Genomic DNA, 19,471 nt, shown 5'->3' with positions numbered 1-19,471 from the left:
ATTATGCACGAGCCGCGCCTGCCACTCACACACACTATTTATATGCATAATTTAATTTACTACATTTAACCAATAAATGTGTAGTTTTAAGTTTTTTCGAAAATCAAACAATTAAAAAATGTGGACAGTTCAACATGGTATTTCATTCGAATAGACATCAATTATGTATTCATCCAAACTATTTTGGGGGTTATGAACGATTTTAGGGGCGGCCTTGTGTGATGGGCACCCCTGCTTAGGGAGGAGGGGCAGATCATGTATAGTGTTCAGTAAAGCTAAGAAGAAAGTCACTTTCGGTAGACACGCTGTCGTAATTAAATACTTTGTGGGGATTACATACGATATGATTTGAGGGCGCGAATGATATGATTTGGGGAGATGCGCCATTGGCCTTGGGGAGGATGGGCACCCTTGCTGAAAGGGGTTCCGCGGTAGAAAACTAACGGGTGCGCAAGCAGCCCTTCGGACCCCCTGCATGGATGTATCATTGCATTTGTTCCATTAATAATTTCATTAGTTCGTATGATAATCGTGGTGATGAAGATTAATTAAGAGGTAAAAAAAGATTCACAATCGGATTTTAGAAATCAAAATTTTGGTTTAACTTCATGTAATAATCAGTTTGATTCTGAATATAATATTGCTTCGATAAATTACCTCCTTGATAAATAGACCACATGTACAACCCAATCCATAGCTCGACGCGGATTCAATTACACAGTTGGATGCTGGGGCACCATTATGTGTTATTTTTTTTAAGACTACTACTCGTAGTTTGGTCTCAGTACCGATATTTTGGAAGAAAATACATTATCTACTGAGATTTATCATTTTGCGGAGAAATCATTTTTACGATAGTAGTAAGATTGCGGTTTACTTTTATCTGTGGGAACATTCATTTCGGCATTAAAGAACACAATACGATTGAAAATATTGCTATCCGGGTACTTCGGCAAATGCAACTGCACCATTGGTTGTTGACTGCGACACATTTCTGTAGTGTCGTTGTAAGACGAAATTCTATTGGTTCCCGTTTCTCGGTAAGTGAGCCCTGTACGTATTATTCTAACCAATTACATTGTTGGAACCAGAAGGGTTTCGAACATTTTACACGATACCGTACGATATGTGGATAGATGTAGGATCTCAATAAATTTGGAATTGTAAAGGTCTGGAATAGATTTAGGTGAGTATTGATTTCATAAGGTATTAATAATCTTTGTGTGCACGTGTGCATAGTGCTAAATTTCCGACATATTCAACTTTATGTGAAGGTAGTTCACAGCACAAGTGATAGAACACATCGAGGCAACGAAGCCGAAAGGGGACACTTCGAATGGCGTTCACAAAGTTCATTGTTCTCTCAACCGTAGTATTTCTGTAAGTGATAATTTTCTTCAAAACATATTTCGCAGTGAAGTATAGAGGTATCGCATGTGTGATATATACTATTTGTTGGTAGTTAATTCGTAAGTATTACAACTCGAAATACTAGTGTTCAGTTTTATCGATGAAGCGATTTTTTTTCACGCACACACACATACACATACATTTCACGGCGTGAGGTTAGAGTGAAATTGTGTTCGTACTAACTCCTATTATTGAAGTTAATGGGTTAGTAGAATAAGAAGACGACATTTTTGTAGAGTGTGATGTGCACTAGGAACAAAAGTGACGAGATGCCGTGTCTATATCTCTCGAGCTGTACGATTTTGACAATCGCCCTTTTGCTATCACGATTTACTAGTTTGTAGTTACGATTATGTACGGGTAATGTGACGTAGCGCATTTTTGTATGTGAATGCAAATATTTAAGTTTTACGGAACAAAATAGAATTGCACGCAGATATGTAATGTAATTTATACTAATGAATCGGGTGTAAAGCTCACAATGTTTTCCTTTCGAGATTTGGTGCTGCCAATGTAAAGTACGTTGCAATTCCCTCAGTATGATGCCATAAGCAAGTACAAGATGTTATGACTTACACTTTTTTAATGTGTTGATTTGCTTAATGATATTGTTTGTTTACTTAAATTACTCTGTTACTTGGGACAATTTGTGAGAACACAGCACTGGAGTTTAATATTAGTGGGTGCTTTTAGTTCTTGTATTGTGAAAAATACTTTGTATATGTAAACACTTTCACATAGGTATAATTTAAGACATTTTTACTGTTCATATAATGTGGGGTATGCAATTTATTATGTATACTTTGTTCAAATTAGAGTTGTGTATTTTCAGGTATGTTGTAAATGGCTGTTAAATTGCCTTGTTTAGTAGTTTACTTCATTGTATCACCCTGTGGTTACTTTGTCTTTGAGTAATTTAACTAGGCAAGTATTTCATTAGTCATAAATAGGCCTATATTGCTGATCAACTGATGGTCAACTTTTAGTGTTTGTCCTTAATGCTGATTTGATGCATGGCTGTTTAATCATTTTTATAATTCCTTTTCATCACTCAGATTATCATAAATCACATCTTATTAAGTACATTATGTAACTAAGGTAAACCATGCATATTACAGTTCCGGCTCCCCTCTCCCCAGAACACACACAGATTTTTCTCACTTGTGGTGTAAGTAGTATCCACATTTGTTGTCTGGTGAGTCCTAAATTTTTTTGAGTTAACCTATCATTAGAACAAATGAGGTCCTAGTTTCATATGAACAATTAGCTACCTGACTGTTTGTTTTAAACTGCAAGAAAACTTAGTCTTTGTTAAAATATATTATGTATGTAAAATTACAGTATGAAGTATTGTAATAAGATGCATTTGCAGTAGTAGTATTTATTGCATCCATGAAGAGTAGTAATTTATAATGAAATACAGAGTTTAGAAATACCATCTGTGCAAGTGTATCTTTTGTTTAATTGAAAAACAAATTCATGTTACATAACACTTTTTCTCCTTTTCAAACAAACAGTTTACTCCTAATAAAATCATTTTTTTTCATGTTACATGTCATTAACGGAATTATAAAATCTAAGAGCACATATAATACAATTGAATTATGAATTTATGATTATTAACAACCATAGTTAAAGTACTTATATAACAGCTTTTAAAACTTGTATTGTAGCCTGTTACTGATTAGTTACTGTGTAAATCTCGGCAGATTCTCTGTCTAGGCACAGTGATTAATAACAAGCGTTTTTAATGCATGCTCACATCTCTTTTTTTCTCCAAAAAAGAAATAGAAAGTATGTATTGAGATGTAGAGGAAGTCACTTTCTCTAAAGCCCCCTAAAAGCACATATCCATTATTGTTAATTCTGTGTGGTCGCCTCTATGTCACTTCAAGAGGTGATTTCAATTATTTGTCTTGCTTTGTGCACTAAGTAGTATCTGAAAGTACAATATAATGAGGTTATGCTGATCAGTGCTTGGATGCTTATAGTTTTGGACTGCGAAGTAGACCATTATCAATACGTTCTTTCTTTTCAGGTCTCAGAATGTGGCATACCAGTATGTAGCGTGAAGAGGCATAATAATATAGCATAGTAAGTAGAGGAAATTTTTTCATTGTATTCAATTCCATTCAGAATTTGTAACTTGTACCTTTATTATATAGTATAGTTCTTGGTGTTATTGTTGTAGCTTGTAGGAGGAGGAGGACTTGCAATAATGCTTTGACAATTTTTTTTTTGCTCAAAATGTTGGATGGTTGAATTTTAAGAGAGTAATTCTTATATGAAATCTTAAAATGGTCAATCTTGTAGTTATGCAAAAGAACTGTTGGTGTCACCAAAATGTTCAAATTTATGATATTTATTTATTTCTCAGAATATACGAGGGCATACTAAAAGTAATGATCAACAATTTTGTACCCTTGACCCCCTGGAAAAAGTGAAATATTTTGCATGGTTTATAAGAATTTGTTGTTTATGAAAGTTTGCAGTTGATTTTTGCTCAGCGTGTTACTTCACCGTGTAGCAGAACACCCTGAAGGCTTCGTGCAAATGAATATAGCACCCAAAACGACTTTCCGCAATAGCAGCTATAATTTTGCATAGTTAGGTTAGGATTGCTAGGTTTGGTACTGATAGTTATTTTCGACGTGTTCTTTTTCTGTTTTAGTGTGCATACAAACAGTTTTACTAACAAAAAGTGGTGAAAGTACTCTGATATTCAGGTTTTAACTTACGTGGGCCATTCTGTGGGATCAAATATCTCCATTATTTGTGCTTCCTTGATGCTGGAACCACTTTTATATTACATACAACATTGAAATCTGTTTATTAAAATAAAAAAAAATAAAAGTCATGATTCTCGAGGGGTTGCAGTTGGTCAACGGGCCCAAGAACTTTTCATGGAATGAGTTTTGGTTTTATTTAAGAAAGCATACTACATCATAATTTACAGACTTTTTTACTTTTCAACAAATTATCCACTTCTTGGCACATATTTTTACAACATTTACGAAAGCTTGAAGATACCCTAATGGTAGAAATCCATTCCAGCTGCTCGCAGACACTGACACACTGCTTTTTGTATGTCCTCGCAAAACCTAATCAGAAGGTGCAATGTTGTGATTGTTTGGAGGGTGAAACAAAAGTTCCCACACAATTTTTCCCAAGTTCATCAATGGTGAAATTAGCAGACTGCAGGCATGCATTATCATGTTGAAGGATGATTTTCTTTCCAGGATGTTTATCCCGCAATGCACGATGGATCTTGTGAAGTGTTTCGATATAACGGAGAGCATTTATGGTTACCCCAGGTTCAAGAAATTCATCCACAATGCACTGCACCCATATGCATACCAGAAGATGGTGCCCATAACTTTGCCAGCAGATGGCACTGTCTTTGCTTTCTTTGTTGCCGGTGACGTGAAAGGGTACCATTCCATGCTCTGCTGCTTTGTTTCTGGTTCATAAAGATGGATCCAGCTTTCATCACCGGTCACAGTACTCAATAAAAAAGCATTGCCTTTATTGCGATATATCTGAAGAATTTCTTGAGGGTGATTTTTTGCTGCACTTTGTGGTCTGCCATCAAAAAAAATCAATAGCCTCATCTTGCAATCATTTCCTGCTCTGCACTGTGTCCTGTCTCGAGGTTTGCAGCAGTTGTATCCACAGTGACCCACCCGTCTGTCTTCTTTAATGATGATAACTCTTTCCATGTTGTCCTGCGCTCCGAGGCTGATCTTTGATTGCTCACGTTTCCATCTTTAAAATGTTTTAACCATCTTCCAACACATAGCACCCATGCATACATCTCCATGTGCATGCTGAAATATATTGTGAATTTCAGCAGTAGGAATTTCCTCTTTAACAAGGAATTCAGTCGCAGCATGTTGATGATACAAAACAACTTGCAGGCATTTTGAAACAACCGCCTGCGATCACGTGATCGAAGCTAATGAATGATATCACACCACACTATCTCTACGTGTTCAATAAAGTCTGTATTTTACAATGATTTACTTCATTTTTATGTATTGATGGATTCTGATTTTTTTTTTTAAATTGTTGCTCATTACTTTTGGTATGCCCTTCGTACTAGGTATAATTGTATGGAGAATCTACCAAATATTGTTGTAACATGGTATAATTGGAATTTTTTCTGTAATGGAAATAATTTGCTGACCAAGGCTATTATCATCGTTCACTTTTTCCAGTCTCCTGGTCTTCCATCTTAACTGTGCCTGATCTAATTTATGGTGCAGCTTTACTGCCCTCACTTTTGCATTGAATCTCCTCATTCCTTATTATGCCTCTATTGATCCTACCTCCTATAACCCTTACGAATGTTATTTCCACTTCTGCCATCTAAATCCTGTCTCTCTTCATTGTTCAAGCCTATACTCCATACCTGATTATAGGTTTATAGTATGTGCTGTATTTTAGTTTGTTGCATTTCGAAGCAACATCCTTTTACATGTCAGTCTCCTTACACTTGTAATCATTGCAGAATACATACACACGCACATACATTTTCAGAGTTAGATCTTCCATTGTATATCTATAATTTGAGAAATGTTTACTTCATAAAAGGAAGAATGTGGTTGATGCGATATATTCAAGTGGCAGAGAAAGAATCCAACTAGAGGAACAGCAGCATTTGGATTTGTCCTGGCGGGAAAAGCTGTAGCGATTATGGTTACCCATTTGGGATTAGGACCTACATAAGCGTATAGCTTTTCCCCTAGGATAAGTCTGGTGTCATCACAACCTAATCAAGAAGAAGTTTCATTAAGATGAATTTCTTATGTGTAATAAGTTTTATTCATGTATTTCTATTCATGAGATATTGATGTAATGTGTATTATGTTTGTATAAAAAAATCGTAACAATGTTGTCAGTTTACAAGATTACACACTGAGACACTGCAAGGTAGTAAGCTTGGTAGCATGCTCTGAAATTTGTCAGGTTGTCCACCCAACTCATACCTTACTGAAACATTTCAAGCAGATCAAGGAATAAATAAATATTACCACGCAGATGTGTCAGATGGTCTGTTTTAACCTGAAGACTGGTTTTGTGCTGAAGCATATTTGTTATCTGTTTCATAACAAGCATTCGCACCTACACCATATTGCTTGAAACATACTTCAAGTTACGTAGCAATGGAGTTGCAACCAAAGGTTTTGATGTAGAATGTACTCAAACTTGACATTTGAAGTAGTTTCATAGTTGATAAGTATTTTGGATTCTTGAATTAGATATTACCGTTGTTTCCATCTTTTAATGACATAGCTTTTAGAAATTTTACTGATAAAAGCTGGAGAGCCCTTGCAACTCTTGGAGTGTAAATCAACATAGAAGTAGCTACGAGTAATTTGCCTTTGGAGTAGTAATATCCAAGTGATGTGTATATATTCCAGAGATTGCCTTGCAGCAAAACCAAAGATCGGTGTTATTTATTCATGCTGGACTTCTTCATTGTTTCTTCTTTTTAGGATGTAGGGAAGAATCGAACTATTTAACTTATTCATTTTGAGGTAATCATCAAACGTTCAACAAGCTACATAATTTCTGCAGGCTTTGTTTGCAAGATCACATAATAGTGACAATTTGGAGTTGGTGAAATGCTTTATCTCATGTTAAAATTCTACTTTGATTGCCATTAAACGTTTCATATGTACTTAAATAAGACATTGACCGAGTTTGTAAAGCTTCTTTTAATAAAGCTCTCCATATATATATATTTACTGAGTTTATTGTAAATCTGATGAACTAGTTCTTTCAAATGTGTCTAGAACAATAAGAATAATGTGTACAAAGAAATGTAATTTTTCTTGTGGTACAAACATGAAATATTTGATAATGTATGAATAATATGTATGATCTTGAAGATCAAGGTTGTAAAAAAATAGATCAGAACAAGAAAAGTGAAGATGTTGCAAATTCATCTTGTTTGACGAAGACTTTTCCCACAGTTAATATGAAGGTGGCTGTTACCTTGAAAGGTGATGGTATTGCAAAGTATAAATCATGAAATTGTGAAGGACATGGAAGTTTATAGGACTAACTTCCATCTTTTATTTTATTTTATCAGCTGTACAAAATCAACAATCATCTTCATATCCTCGGGGTGGGGGCAGTTCTGCATCCTCGGGAGTAGGCGTAAGTGGCCAAAAAGCAACAGCAAATAAACCAAATCAATCATTGCAATTAATATAGAGATGCAGCATAAAAATAAGTAATATGAAACAATGATAAGGAAATTTTCGATGCTCAGAACAATTTTATGACCATTTGTTGACGTCATTATCGGCAATTTCCCCTATAGTTTAGTTTCTTTGGTTCATGCACTGGTAGTTTTAGAAATAAAGTAAAAGCATTAATGAAACAGACAACAACCTGTTTCACCATCAGTACAATTCTTGCCCTTACATACCACTAGAAACAGAAAGTTATTGCAGGGTGTCTACCAGTCAAGAATGTGAAGAAAGTCAAGAAGTACAATATAGCTGTACTGGGATTTGATAAATTTGGAAATTACATTTGTTTGTGGTTAAGATTTGTTCACTTTGTTTCTTAAGAATCACATTATTGTATGCGTAAAGTTTTGTAAAAATATTAAATAAAGTAATGTGGCCATTCCCCATCCAGGTTTAAGTCTTTATTAAAGTACAGCTTCAGTTTTCATCTTAACTGCCACGGGTTTGATACCTGGTGGAGGCTCATAGTGGTTTGGATCCCACTTTAAACTGTAGGTCCAGTCCCAATTAGCCTTACTGTGCATAAAGTGGACTTAAAGCACCAAATCAATCAATCAATTCATCTTAACTGGCCTTATGGTGGTGGTTTTTCATTGAATAAAAATATCTATTTTCTTAATTTCAGACTAATTTTCTTACCTAAGTAAGAATAAAGCTCAAGAAAAAATGAAAGAAAGGTTCAGAACAAGTCATGAAAAGGTCAAGAATTTTGGATTTGTTATTTTGGTAGACACCCTGTATTGGCAATGGAGAATTTGCCTACAATTCCACATGCTGTCAGTATAATTTCTGAAAAAATAACTTCCACGCTTCCAGTTCTGCTGCAGAAGACTACCCTTGTACAGAGTATTCCCTGACATTCACTACGAGACTCGGCAGCAAGCTTCCCGGTGAACAGGTCCGAGACAGCCGCACGCTACAGTCTGTTTTTTCGCTCTCCCTGCCTTCACTTTCTTTCCCTTTCTGTTGACGTTGCAGACCGATGCCAGTATAATCCTCCCTCGGAAATAAGAGGATTATGGCCCTCTAGGTCCCCTGCTTTGTCAGCCTGCGATTTTTATTTAGGGGGAAATCTAAAAATTAAAGTATACAAAGACAATCTGCCACCATCCGTGAGTTAAAAAACAGTATTGTACGAGAAATTGGGAGAATTACAGTAGACGGACTTGCACGTGTAAGTGCCAATTTCCTTTGGAGATGCCAGGAATGTGTTGCAGCAGAGGGACATCATTTTCAACACCTGTAGTCAAGGTTAGTACACAATATGAAAATTGTAATTTTAATAGCCGACTCTAGCAACTGTCGTGGACCCCGTTCACTGGAAAAGACAAGCGCTGACTCCGGGCCGCTTGCTGCTGAGTCTCGTAGCGAATGTCAGGGAATGCTCTGTATATGTTGCACTGCTGTTCACATGCAAATATTAAATGTTAAGAGGAACAAACAACTGCTATTTTTATGCAACACACAAATCAGAACTGTTGCAAAACCTTTAGTAAACAATGAAGGAGTCTACATTACAAACAACCAGTGGCGTATCATGGGCATTTTGGGTGGGAACGCCTAGTCCAGGGGAAGGCTTTGCCCTTTTTTATTAATAGATTACTTATGGGATTATTAGATGTAAGTATTGTCTATTTAAAAGTACAATTTGATTTTGTTTTGTTACCTGAAGTCGGCTGACTTCATGTTCTATGCATATTTAAAAGCTAGCAAATAAGATGACTCACTAAGCAACAAAGGTTTGGAAGACTGGCATTTTATAGCTGTTGTATAATTAGGTTGTTCAACTCAGAACACCTTATGCCATTCGGAGTCTTTTGCCCAAAACATTGTACATGTGTAGCAAAACTATATTTGGTTTCTCTCAGCATATCCTGCTAGCCAAGGAAATTTTTCAGCATGACGGAAGTCATTAAAAAAAACCCTACCATAACCATAAGCGCTTCTAGAACAATACTGCGGACATTATTATTGTGGATGATGTAACTATTGATTGATTTGGTTTATTTTACTTCGCTTTTCTGCCACTTTTGGCTAATCACGAAGATTAATATTATAAGTGGTGATATTGATGAAGTTGAAGAGACACACAAAGAATACCCATGCTAACACTCCGGCCAGAGAGGTCATCGGATGATCCACCAATAGTACACTCTACTGACATAACAGTGCAGATTAGCAATTCAGACTGCTGTCTGGCATACATCACATTGCGACATATAAAAACTGGTAACCATTTTAAAATTATTCCGTCCAGAGATCATTCGATGTTACGAGTTTTGCAACGAACGCTAAACATTTCCATTGATTAAATATAAAGGATTTAGACATTAACAAACAAATAGACTTTCTTAATGATACATTAGTCTTGCAGGTTAAGTGACAAAGCAGCCATAGGCTGAACTTCACCCATGAATAAATAATTGTGTTTCTAACCTTTCATACCACGAGGACTGAAAAAACTGATGAAAACTGTGTTGTTTTTTTACTTTCTAATGCTCATCGCTGTTCGTGCGATAAATTGCACAAATAAGTTATATACATTCGAGTTTAGTTAAGTTGTGTGAGTCATATTGCATATTGTAGCATCACAGAGCAAGAGCAGAAAGAACCGGATAGGTTTGTCGTCTGCATCGGAGAGCAGGAAGAGGGTCACATGAGCCCTAGAACCAATCCAGCGTACAAGGGAGCCTGTATTCCTTGTGAGAGAGCATTTCACGTGTGCTGTAGAGATCCAAGACTTCCCTCCAGGCAGGCAGAGTCCTGTACGCCAAACCTCCCCAGCATCCGGCCATCAACGGCATTAGAAAAATGGAATAAGGAGAGCTGTTTATTGGAGCGTTGTAGGCGTACCGTGATAAATATCTTATTATAATGCCATATAGCTCAAACACATATAATTAGTAATGTTTTACTTTTATTTACAGCATTCACACATTATTTACCCATTTCAAATCCGAGAACGCCGGGTGTATTGGCGTTCAATAATGCTACGCCACTGCAAACAACCTAGGAATGTTATGGTGGCAATGCTATTACACACATGCTTGAACTTCAGTGTATTACATATTAAATAAATCTGTATTTAAAGTATACACTGGTGTTCATTCACAGATACGAACAATATTTTGCAACTTCCCCAAGTGTAAGTGTACGCCATGTAGAATTCAATACAATTAATCAACAAAAAATATAAGACTGCAAGGTAACACAAGAGTAATGTGTGAGCATATACATAATTTAGTTGCTCTGGCACCTTTATGAAACTACAGATTGGCACTGCCGACAATTTTATTCTTTGTGAAAACTGGCGAGTATGCCAATCACCACAGTCCAGCAGGCCTCCATGGCAGAGTGGTCATTGTAACAATCTACAAAGCCAAAGGTCCCTGATTCAACCCCAGGGCAAGGCATGGATATATTACAAATGAGGAGATGATATCATCACCAGTCAACTGTAGGGCCTCCCCGATGTTGCAGTAGTCACGTCGTCGCCTTGTAATCAAAGGGTCCTGGGTGCGATACCTGGTGGAGGCAATTAGTGGTTCAGAGTTTACTGTGCTTAAAGTGGACTTACAACACCAACTCTATCAATCAAAACCAGTCAACTGTAGTTCCAAGTCCTCTGATTTTTTTTATATATATTTGAAGCTATATGTCATTTATATCATGCTCTTCATAGCTTCTTCATAATTTTTGAGACTGGCTGCATTTATAATAGCAAAAACGATAACCTGAAAATGCATTATGCAATGTTCAACTTGAAGTGTGATGGGAATTTTATTTTTCTTTGCTAATATGAGTTAGAACATCCTGTATGAGGAAGAATTATTATCAGGCAACCTTTGCCTCTTTCCAGCTATAAGAATTACATTATTGCTTAATATATTCGTCTCCATATATTGTGAGGAGTGAAAAATACATGTACTTTTGCAGTTTCATTTATGTTCTTGTGTTGACTTTCTAATCACTAGGACTCGGAAGTTGATGATGTAAAAAATCTCAATGACCTTCAAATTATTAATAAATGACCTAACAAGTTTTGCTCATAAAATGAAAGCTTGATTTCTCATAAATTACTAGAGAGTAGTTGAATATATAGATAAAACCTGTGGTTTGAACTACCAAAGCAAAGGGAAGGAAACAATTAGGTGATAATGTAGTTTTCTTTATTTTTATCTCAAGGGTACATAGAATAATACACTGCAATGTTTTTTCTGTGTAAGTCATTCACCACCTTTCAGTAGTCGGTCAGCATCTGAAAATACAGTTGCGTATTATACAGCAATTATAGTTGCCAGCAAGTAGGCTTTACGCAAAGTATTTTAAAATTGCTGTAGAAAAATAAATGTACCACAATTCATTTCTTAGTCTATTGCCAAACATTTCAGTTAAAAATAATATTGTGCTTTTCTATTGACCATATTTTCAATTAATGGCAAACGTGCTAAGATGAACATGTCTGGAAATTTAAATACATAAGTCTTTGCTAGCAAATACATTTAAAATTTAGGAAGCAACAGGAGAGAATAAAAATAAACATGAAAGATGCAATAGAAACAGCAGAAAGGACTGAAAAGTTACATAAAAGCCAAAAATTGCAAAAAAAAAAGAAATGTTTTCTGGTTCTAACTTAAGATAAATGGACTGATATCAGGTTTAGCATAGTTTTTCAGGCTCAGAAAGAAAGATGATTTGTCGTCGACTTCCGACCCTTACTAATCATCTAATACAAGGGAAACTGGCCATGTTGATACAATGAATTTTTACATTTACATAGTGAATATCACGTGCATTGCATTTCCATGTTCATCAAATGCCATAATATACACATATACATGTACTAACAGATCAGTATTGATAATAGCAACTGCATCCATGATTCTTTGTCAAAACTCTACCAAATCTTTTGGTGAAGGAGGTATGTTAACACACGCAGCAAATCACAGGATACAAAATGCTTTCTGTTCACCTGAAAACACCTCCTTGTGGAGAAACAAGCCATGGCATCTGTCACGATATGTCCACTGATCCACTTTTACATTTCCCCTACCTGTTGACACGTTTCATATCTTGTATGTGGGTTTTGCTACCACACTGCCTAAACTTCAAAATCCCCCAAGAGATTTATGAAAAACGTACGTTCATTATTGTGAACCCCACTCCTCCTCTGTGCCTTCATAGCATGGTGCAAGGCACAGGCGGATAGCTAAAATAATAATTAGCAAGTTGTACCTGCAATTTCTGTGCAACGTGTATATTGATCATGAGTTGGGCTAGGGTTTTTGACGTAAAAATAACCAAAATAAAATGTGCTCTTATGACCTAAAATTGTACAAAATATGCACTATAATTTGAAAAATATACCTGTATAACTGGGCTGTTTCAAACATAAATATCTAACATATGCTGAGATATTTTCACGTGCATGCTATTTTTAGTTCAATTTATGGGCCCTGAGTTGCAATGCATAATGAATACTTTCTGTAAATTTTCAAAGGTGAGAAAGATTTTGCTGCAGTCCAAAAATAAAAAGATAAAAACCTCTAGTGAATATGGAAATAAGAACGAATGCACTTCAAAAATCACTGTATATTTCTTGAAAAAGCGAAAATATGCTGAATATGACAGAAAGTACATCAAAATGTGCTCTATCATGCAGAAATGGCCAAATATGCCCAAATATGACCTTAAAAAGCACCTTAAATTAATTAGTTTTCTCATAATATGAATTTCCATATGTTTATGGAACACATCACCCTTCCCAGAAAAAAAATGCTGTCATGGAAATCCTAGCCCTAATCATGAGTAATATTAAACTGGAAATTTGTTTCATTGCTTAACAACTTCTTGAAGAAAAGTGACCTTTCATACTCAAGTGACAAGTAGCCCACATAAGGTTTTGCCTTGGTGTCTCAGTGTACATTGTATCACCACAGTCTGTCATGCATACAGAAGGACTGATTTTTTCATAAACTAGAGGAGAAAGGCCATCTCTATGGCTCAGAGACACCAGTAGATGGACAAAATTTATGAATAATGCCCTTATGTTTCATTATACTTTACCTCAAATGTCAACTTCTGTTTTGTATGATATATCCAGGAAACCATGTTCTTGTAGAGGATCTGGTCCCTGAACACAGTAAGGATCACCTGTGTGGTTGTGTGTGATTGCCCCTATTTTTTCTGAGCTCTTATCTTGGGTTTTGAGATTTTGAATATAATTGTGAATTTGCCATTCATCACTTTACAGACATTGTTTCAGCTCTGTAATTCCTGTATAATGTTGGACATGAGCCGATGATGAAGTGAAAGGAGGAACAATCATATGGATTACATCTGCATACATGTAGTGAGGTTGGAGCATTTGTACAGTTAAAAGCAAAGTGACTCACTGAAATTACTGTGACTTATACTCTATTCCAAAAACCAACCAACCTTGTTTCATTTATTGCTGTTTGATATTTACCATTACGTGGTTTTCAACCTAAACTGAATATAAATTAAGGTGTTCTGTAATTCCATAACAACATATTGACTACACACTGTGGTCTCGGGAAAGATGTGTGTATTTGGCTCTGAATGTACCTACCTTCAATATCCTTCCCCTCTGCAAAGTTGAACATAACAATTCTTAGTCTTCATAAAACTGTTCTGTCTTGTTGAGAAGACTGCTGTACATATTTTATCCGTGCATCAAGGTCCAGCAACTTATTATATGCTTGTAAGAAGTGTAAACATATTAAGCCAATCACTTATTTTTTTTAAAAAAATAAGAAAGGAGACAAATCTTATACCTGAAGTTGTTTTGGTGCTGCAAATGTGTATAATTTTTTACTACTGCAGAATAATAATCTGTGTTTGTCACTTCTCAAGAGATGTCAAGGCTTTCAAAAGCATGCACTGTATTCTTTGTTGATTTAGTTTGGTTGGAAAATAATTCTTAAAATGAATTGTTGAGTAAGCAAACATGCTCTGTCACCAAAGTGTTGTAAAATTGAGTTTTTGAAACATATGTTAATGGAACATATGTTAAATAATAGTTGTTAAAAGTCAATAATAAATAACAAATGCCTTATTTTTTTTAATGCTTCAAATTTGATTCCTTATCTCCAGAATGAGTATCATCAAGCTGAACCTGATAGACCTGGTCCATTTGTAATGCCTATTCGTTTTAATTGTTGCTTGTATTCAATGTTCTAAATTCTAGTCCTCTGTAAGAGGTGCTACATCCTAATAGCATATGTTTGGTTAAAAATCATTAATGAATAATGCCAGAAAGTAGAATAAGTGTTCCTAATTCCAATCTTAATCTTTAGAAAAAACTGTGTAGTACACAGCAGGTCAGTCGTATCCATCATTACAGTGTTAATCCCATTAGGTTTATTTTGTGTAGCAAACCACTGTCACCAGTCCAAAAGTCTTGAGCAAAAACACAATAAACATTGACTACAGTTACACCTAGCATGCAACAAATTGTGCAGACATAATTTGAATATCATCAGAATGTTTTCTGTAAAACCTGCAGTTCTATTGTAGTGATGAAAAGTTCTGAATACAACCTGTAAGGCTGTAAGGTAATTGTAGTTGAAATTATATATTTGTAAAGATTAACTAATAAATCAGTTTGTTTTTCTTGTCTGCTTTTTGTTATGGAAACTGTCTCCTTATTTCATGTATGTTTTTCACACACACTCACCAAATTCTAAAATAAATTTTATGGTAATTGATCATAACAAACTATTCAAACATGACAAGCAACCACATAATGGAAGATTTTCTTTTAGAATTTGGTGGTTTTTTTTTTAAATATAATTAATGGTATTTAAATGAAATATTCCATTTGTCTTTGATATTGTTTTATTTGCAGTTACAATATGACATACATAGCTTATTTTTGTTCTCAAACCATATATTTTTTTAAAAAAGATATGTAACACCCCTAAAATATATTCATCGGTTTTAATTCTTGTTATTAATTTTACAGATGGGTCCGCATAAAGTAGTCACTTTCCAATTGACCTGGAAGGTGGTGGAATCGAATAATGGAAGCACTTCAGGTATTCCTGAAGAAATATTGGTTGTGCGCAACAGAAGGTTGTGAAATGCAGCTTTTATAGGTCCACAAGCAAGATGGATTCGTATGATCTTTTTGGGGAAGATGTGGGAGGAAGTGTATTAGATGGGTTGCCAGATCTGGGCTCTGACAACTTTGATACTCCTGCTTCAGCAGTATTAGGGTCCACACCATCAGGGACAAGAGATCCAGCAACTGCAGGCTATTCGCAGTCTCCGTATAATCCATTAGATAATTCTCATATCCACCCGCAGGAATCTCCACTGCAGAAATTGGCATCCTTTGGGGACTTTAACCACTGTGATAACTCGAATATTTTTCCATCAGTGAATCATCATCCGCAGGGTGGATATGAGAATACCCAGAGACCAATGTGTCCGACAGGATATCAAGGCTCGGCTATGCCTGGTGCAGGTGTAAGGACAGGACCGCAGGGGATACCAGTACAGCAGCACGATGTTGGCAATCAGGGGCCTACCGCAGGCCAGGTGTTGCGAAGAAATCCATCGTCAAATCAGTATGCATCGTATTGTCCACCTGGTTCTGAAGGCATGTACTCTATGGACCAAACAATGCAATCGGTTGATGTAAATGATGGTGTTCAAGGCTGGAATAGTGCACCCAGCTACCCGTCAAATCCTGCAGTAGGTCCGATGAGGCAGTACAATCCAATGAACCAAGCGGCATTTCGACAACATATTAATTTTCAAACACCAGACAGTATTGGACCCCCTAAGCTTGCACAGTATTCTAATCAGTCTGTAATGGGTGTAGGTGGTAATTCCAATATGGTTCTACCCCAAAACATTCCACAGAATTATCAGATCCAGAGAATGCAAAATGCTAATATTCCACAGTGTTTTCCCCCTGAGTCTCAGAATATGGTTGGACCGGTATATTCAGGGTCAAATTCGAGTCAGGCTTCTATGCCCCCTTTCAACACATATTCGCAACTTCAGTCACACATGAATACAGTATCAAACTCTGCAGGTGCAATGAACAGAATGCAGCTGCAGTATGGAGGACAGCAGGTACAACAACAATGTGATATGAATGCATCACAGAACCAGCCTTTTAATCATATGCATACACAGCAAATGCCTGGCCATAATGTACAAACGCAGCTAACACATCAGTTTGGACAAAACACAATGAATCAGCATCAACCTCAAATGACACGACCAATTGGAATTGAAATTGCATCTTACGGTGCACAGAAGCATCCACAAGGTTTGGGGAACGGAAGTCCTCAGTACAGAACACCTTTTCCTCAACTGTCCCCCCAAGTCTCACCTCGCCCACAGGTTTCTCCACGACAATTGTCCCCAAGACCACAAATGTCGCCAGTGAAGCCAACATTGTCTCCCCATCCAAATCCTGCTAGTCAGCAAACCTTATCACCCCGACCTGCAACGTCCCTAACCCCAAAATCAATGTCTGTTACACCAACATCTTCACCAGCATCGGTAGCAACTCATGTTGCAGCCTCGTACTCTCAACAAGTTCTAAATCAGCCAATGTCTGTGAACCAAACTTCGACGCTACAAATGTCCCAGCCTTGCCCACCACCACAGAGTACATTACAGCAGTTGGAGCAGATGGTTATGCCAACTTCCGGTAGCAATGATTTTCCTGGTTATCCACCACCACCGCCACCTGCAGGGGTGCAACCTGTTTCAATAAGATCACCGTTACTAAGCAGTAGCATGCATGGAACAACCAGTGTAACAAGTCCAAGTATGTGTTCACAAACACCATTATCGCCAGCAGTTGGACCAAGAACTCCTGTGTCGCCGCAGCAATGGCATTCACCTAGACCAAGCAGTCAGTTGGGGACGTCTGTGAGCGGTGTCGGTATGTTGCAGGGTCCTGACATGGAGCAACAGGGTCAAAGCATAGCAATGCATCCAATGGTATCGAGAAGCAACGAGCCATCGTCAGCTCCAGTACCGCAAGTGGAACAGTCAAGCGTATCTCCAAATAGAGACCATGGTGCGTCAACAAACACTGCCAGTGAAACTGTGTGCATTCCTACGTGTGTTCAGAGTGATAATACTAACACAAATGCTACAGAGTTTTCTAACACGCAATTGCAAGATAAGTTCATTTCGAATAGTCAACCACAAGATAACAGTAATGAGAATATTGTACCTACAGTTTCTAAACCTGACTTAGAAGCCAGCGTGAGTTGTCCTGTTGGATCCTCTTCGGGATCACAGCGCAATGAACCAGAAGTGCAAAATAATTCATGTAATGATATGAAAAGTACTGAAGTAGACAATGTGTTGTCACATCCACCGCTAGGAGCTGCACAACCGAGTTTTCCCGAGTTTGGTGACGTGCAATATCAAAACACAAATATGCCGCAAGAAAACATGAGCCTTGCCAATTCCCAGTTTAACCAGCAGAATAAATTCCCAATGGGAGCTAATAATAGTGTGTCACAGATGCCCCAAGAAGTCTCAAACCAAATGCCACCTGGAATGCTAAATGTTGGCCCTGCGCCAAATCAACCTTGTGTTCAGACTCCCAGTGCATATGGGCCTTCTCCGCATCCAATGTGTCCTCCTCTCCCACACCCACCAATGCCTCCCAGTGACCCAGTAATGGCAAGCATGAATGCAACTGTTCCACCGCAACCTTCTATGATGTTCAGCCCGGGGTTGATGGGTGTTCGTGGTTTTCAACAAGGAACAACACATCAGCAGGAAATATTCAATCTGCAGCAGCAACTGCAAGAGCTATATTGCATGCCCCAAACTCCAGATATTCAAGAAAAGGTAAGTTCTCAACCTTTTTTTAATTACTACTTTCTGTGTGTACAGTCATGGACACTGCTGGGTTGTAATGAATACAATGACTTTCAATGGAATAGTTACAACCCAGCAGTGTCCATGACTACATATAATGTTACACTTACACCATCAAATAGATTTATACTGTAATACTATGGGGGCAAATAGCACTACATAATGTCCAGTCACTCTGTTATGTAACTTGGCAGAAAACAGCTCGTTACAATACTTTTTGTAAACATTAACATTTTCCAAGATATCGTGTGTGTTTTCTCTTCTTAACCTCACAGCTTTGAGTGAGTTTTTTTTTTTTCAAGTCTATTGCATGCACAGAAAGACTAATCGTGACTAGACATACAATTTAAAGTGTGATACTGACCACTATGTACCTCCACTGGGTGTTGAGCCTGTGACCCCTTGATTACAATGTGTTGATGTTTCCACTATACTTTCACTGATTTAATGATAATTCTCTAAATGTTAATGAAAATTGTTCTTTATTAGCATGCAACATTAATTTGCTTTTCTCTATTGTCCAGTGCTTCTACTTTTTAAGTTGTTCTAACACTTCAGTTTCAGAGAGCCAAAACAATGTTAAAATTGTAGCAGCACTAGACAATGGATAATGTCAATTAACATTCCATACTAAGATTAAATGATAGCTTGATCTACAGTGGAAATAAGTGATCCAAAAGTTGTGATTTTAATAGGTCCAAGGACTGTAATAAGATGTATTACGCAGATAAATAGCAAGAGCTTCTTGTGTCACTGCTTGATGATCAATATTCCAGTTTGTAAGAGACATAATAGCACCATCTAGTTTGCTACACTTTTTGACACTAGGTGTAGTGCAGGGCTGGTGCAATTAAAGTACGTTCAACCAAGTAGATGCTGTACACAAGAATAGCAGTGTAGATCCAACAAAT

The 19,471-nt window shown here is 36.9% G+C and overlaps 1 protein-coding gene across 5 annotated transcripts in view; it reads left to right on the top strand.

The window, feature by feature from the left end:
• Positions 1–1,093: 1,093 nt before the first annotated feature.
• The window catches only part of LOC146001549 (uncharacterized), a 103,535-nt gene continuing 85,157 nt past the window's right edge, over positions 1,094–19,471 (top strand). For all 5 annotated transcript variants that reach the window (XM_083139012.1, XM_083139013.1, XM_083139011.1 and 2 more), the window contains exons 1-3: positions 1,094–1,186; positions 3,449–3,504; positions 15,661–18,530. In XM_083139012.1, the coding sequence (XP_082995138.1) occupies positions 15,807–18,530 (2,724 nt within the window). In that variant the 5' untranslated portion in view covers positions 1,094–1,186; positions 3,449–3,504; positions 15,661–15,806. The remainder of the gene's footprint in view (positions 1,187–3,448; positions 3,505–15,660; positions 18,531–19,471) is intronic.

This window comes from Lepisma saccharinum, chromosome 17 (genome assembly GCF_977018435.1).
Source record: "Lepisma saccharinum chromosome 17, izLepSacc3.1, whole genome shotgun sequence".
In the NCBI taxonomy this organism is placed as follows: domain Eukaryota; kingdom Metazoa; phylum Arthropoda; class Insecta; order Zygentoma; family Lepismatidae; genus Lepisma; species Lepisma saccharinum.
Note: the sequence above shows the minus strand (reverse complement) of the source record. Positions and strands in the feature narration are given on the sequence as shown.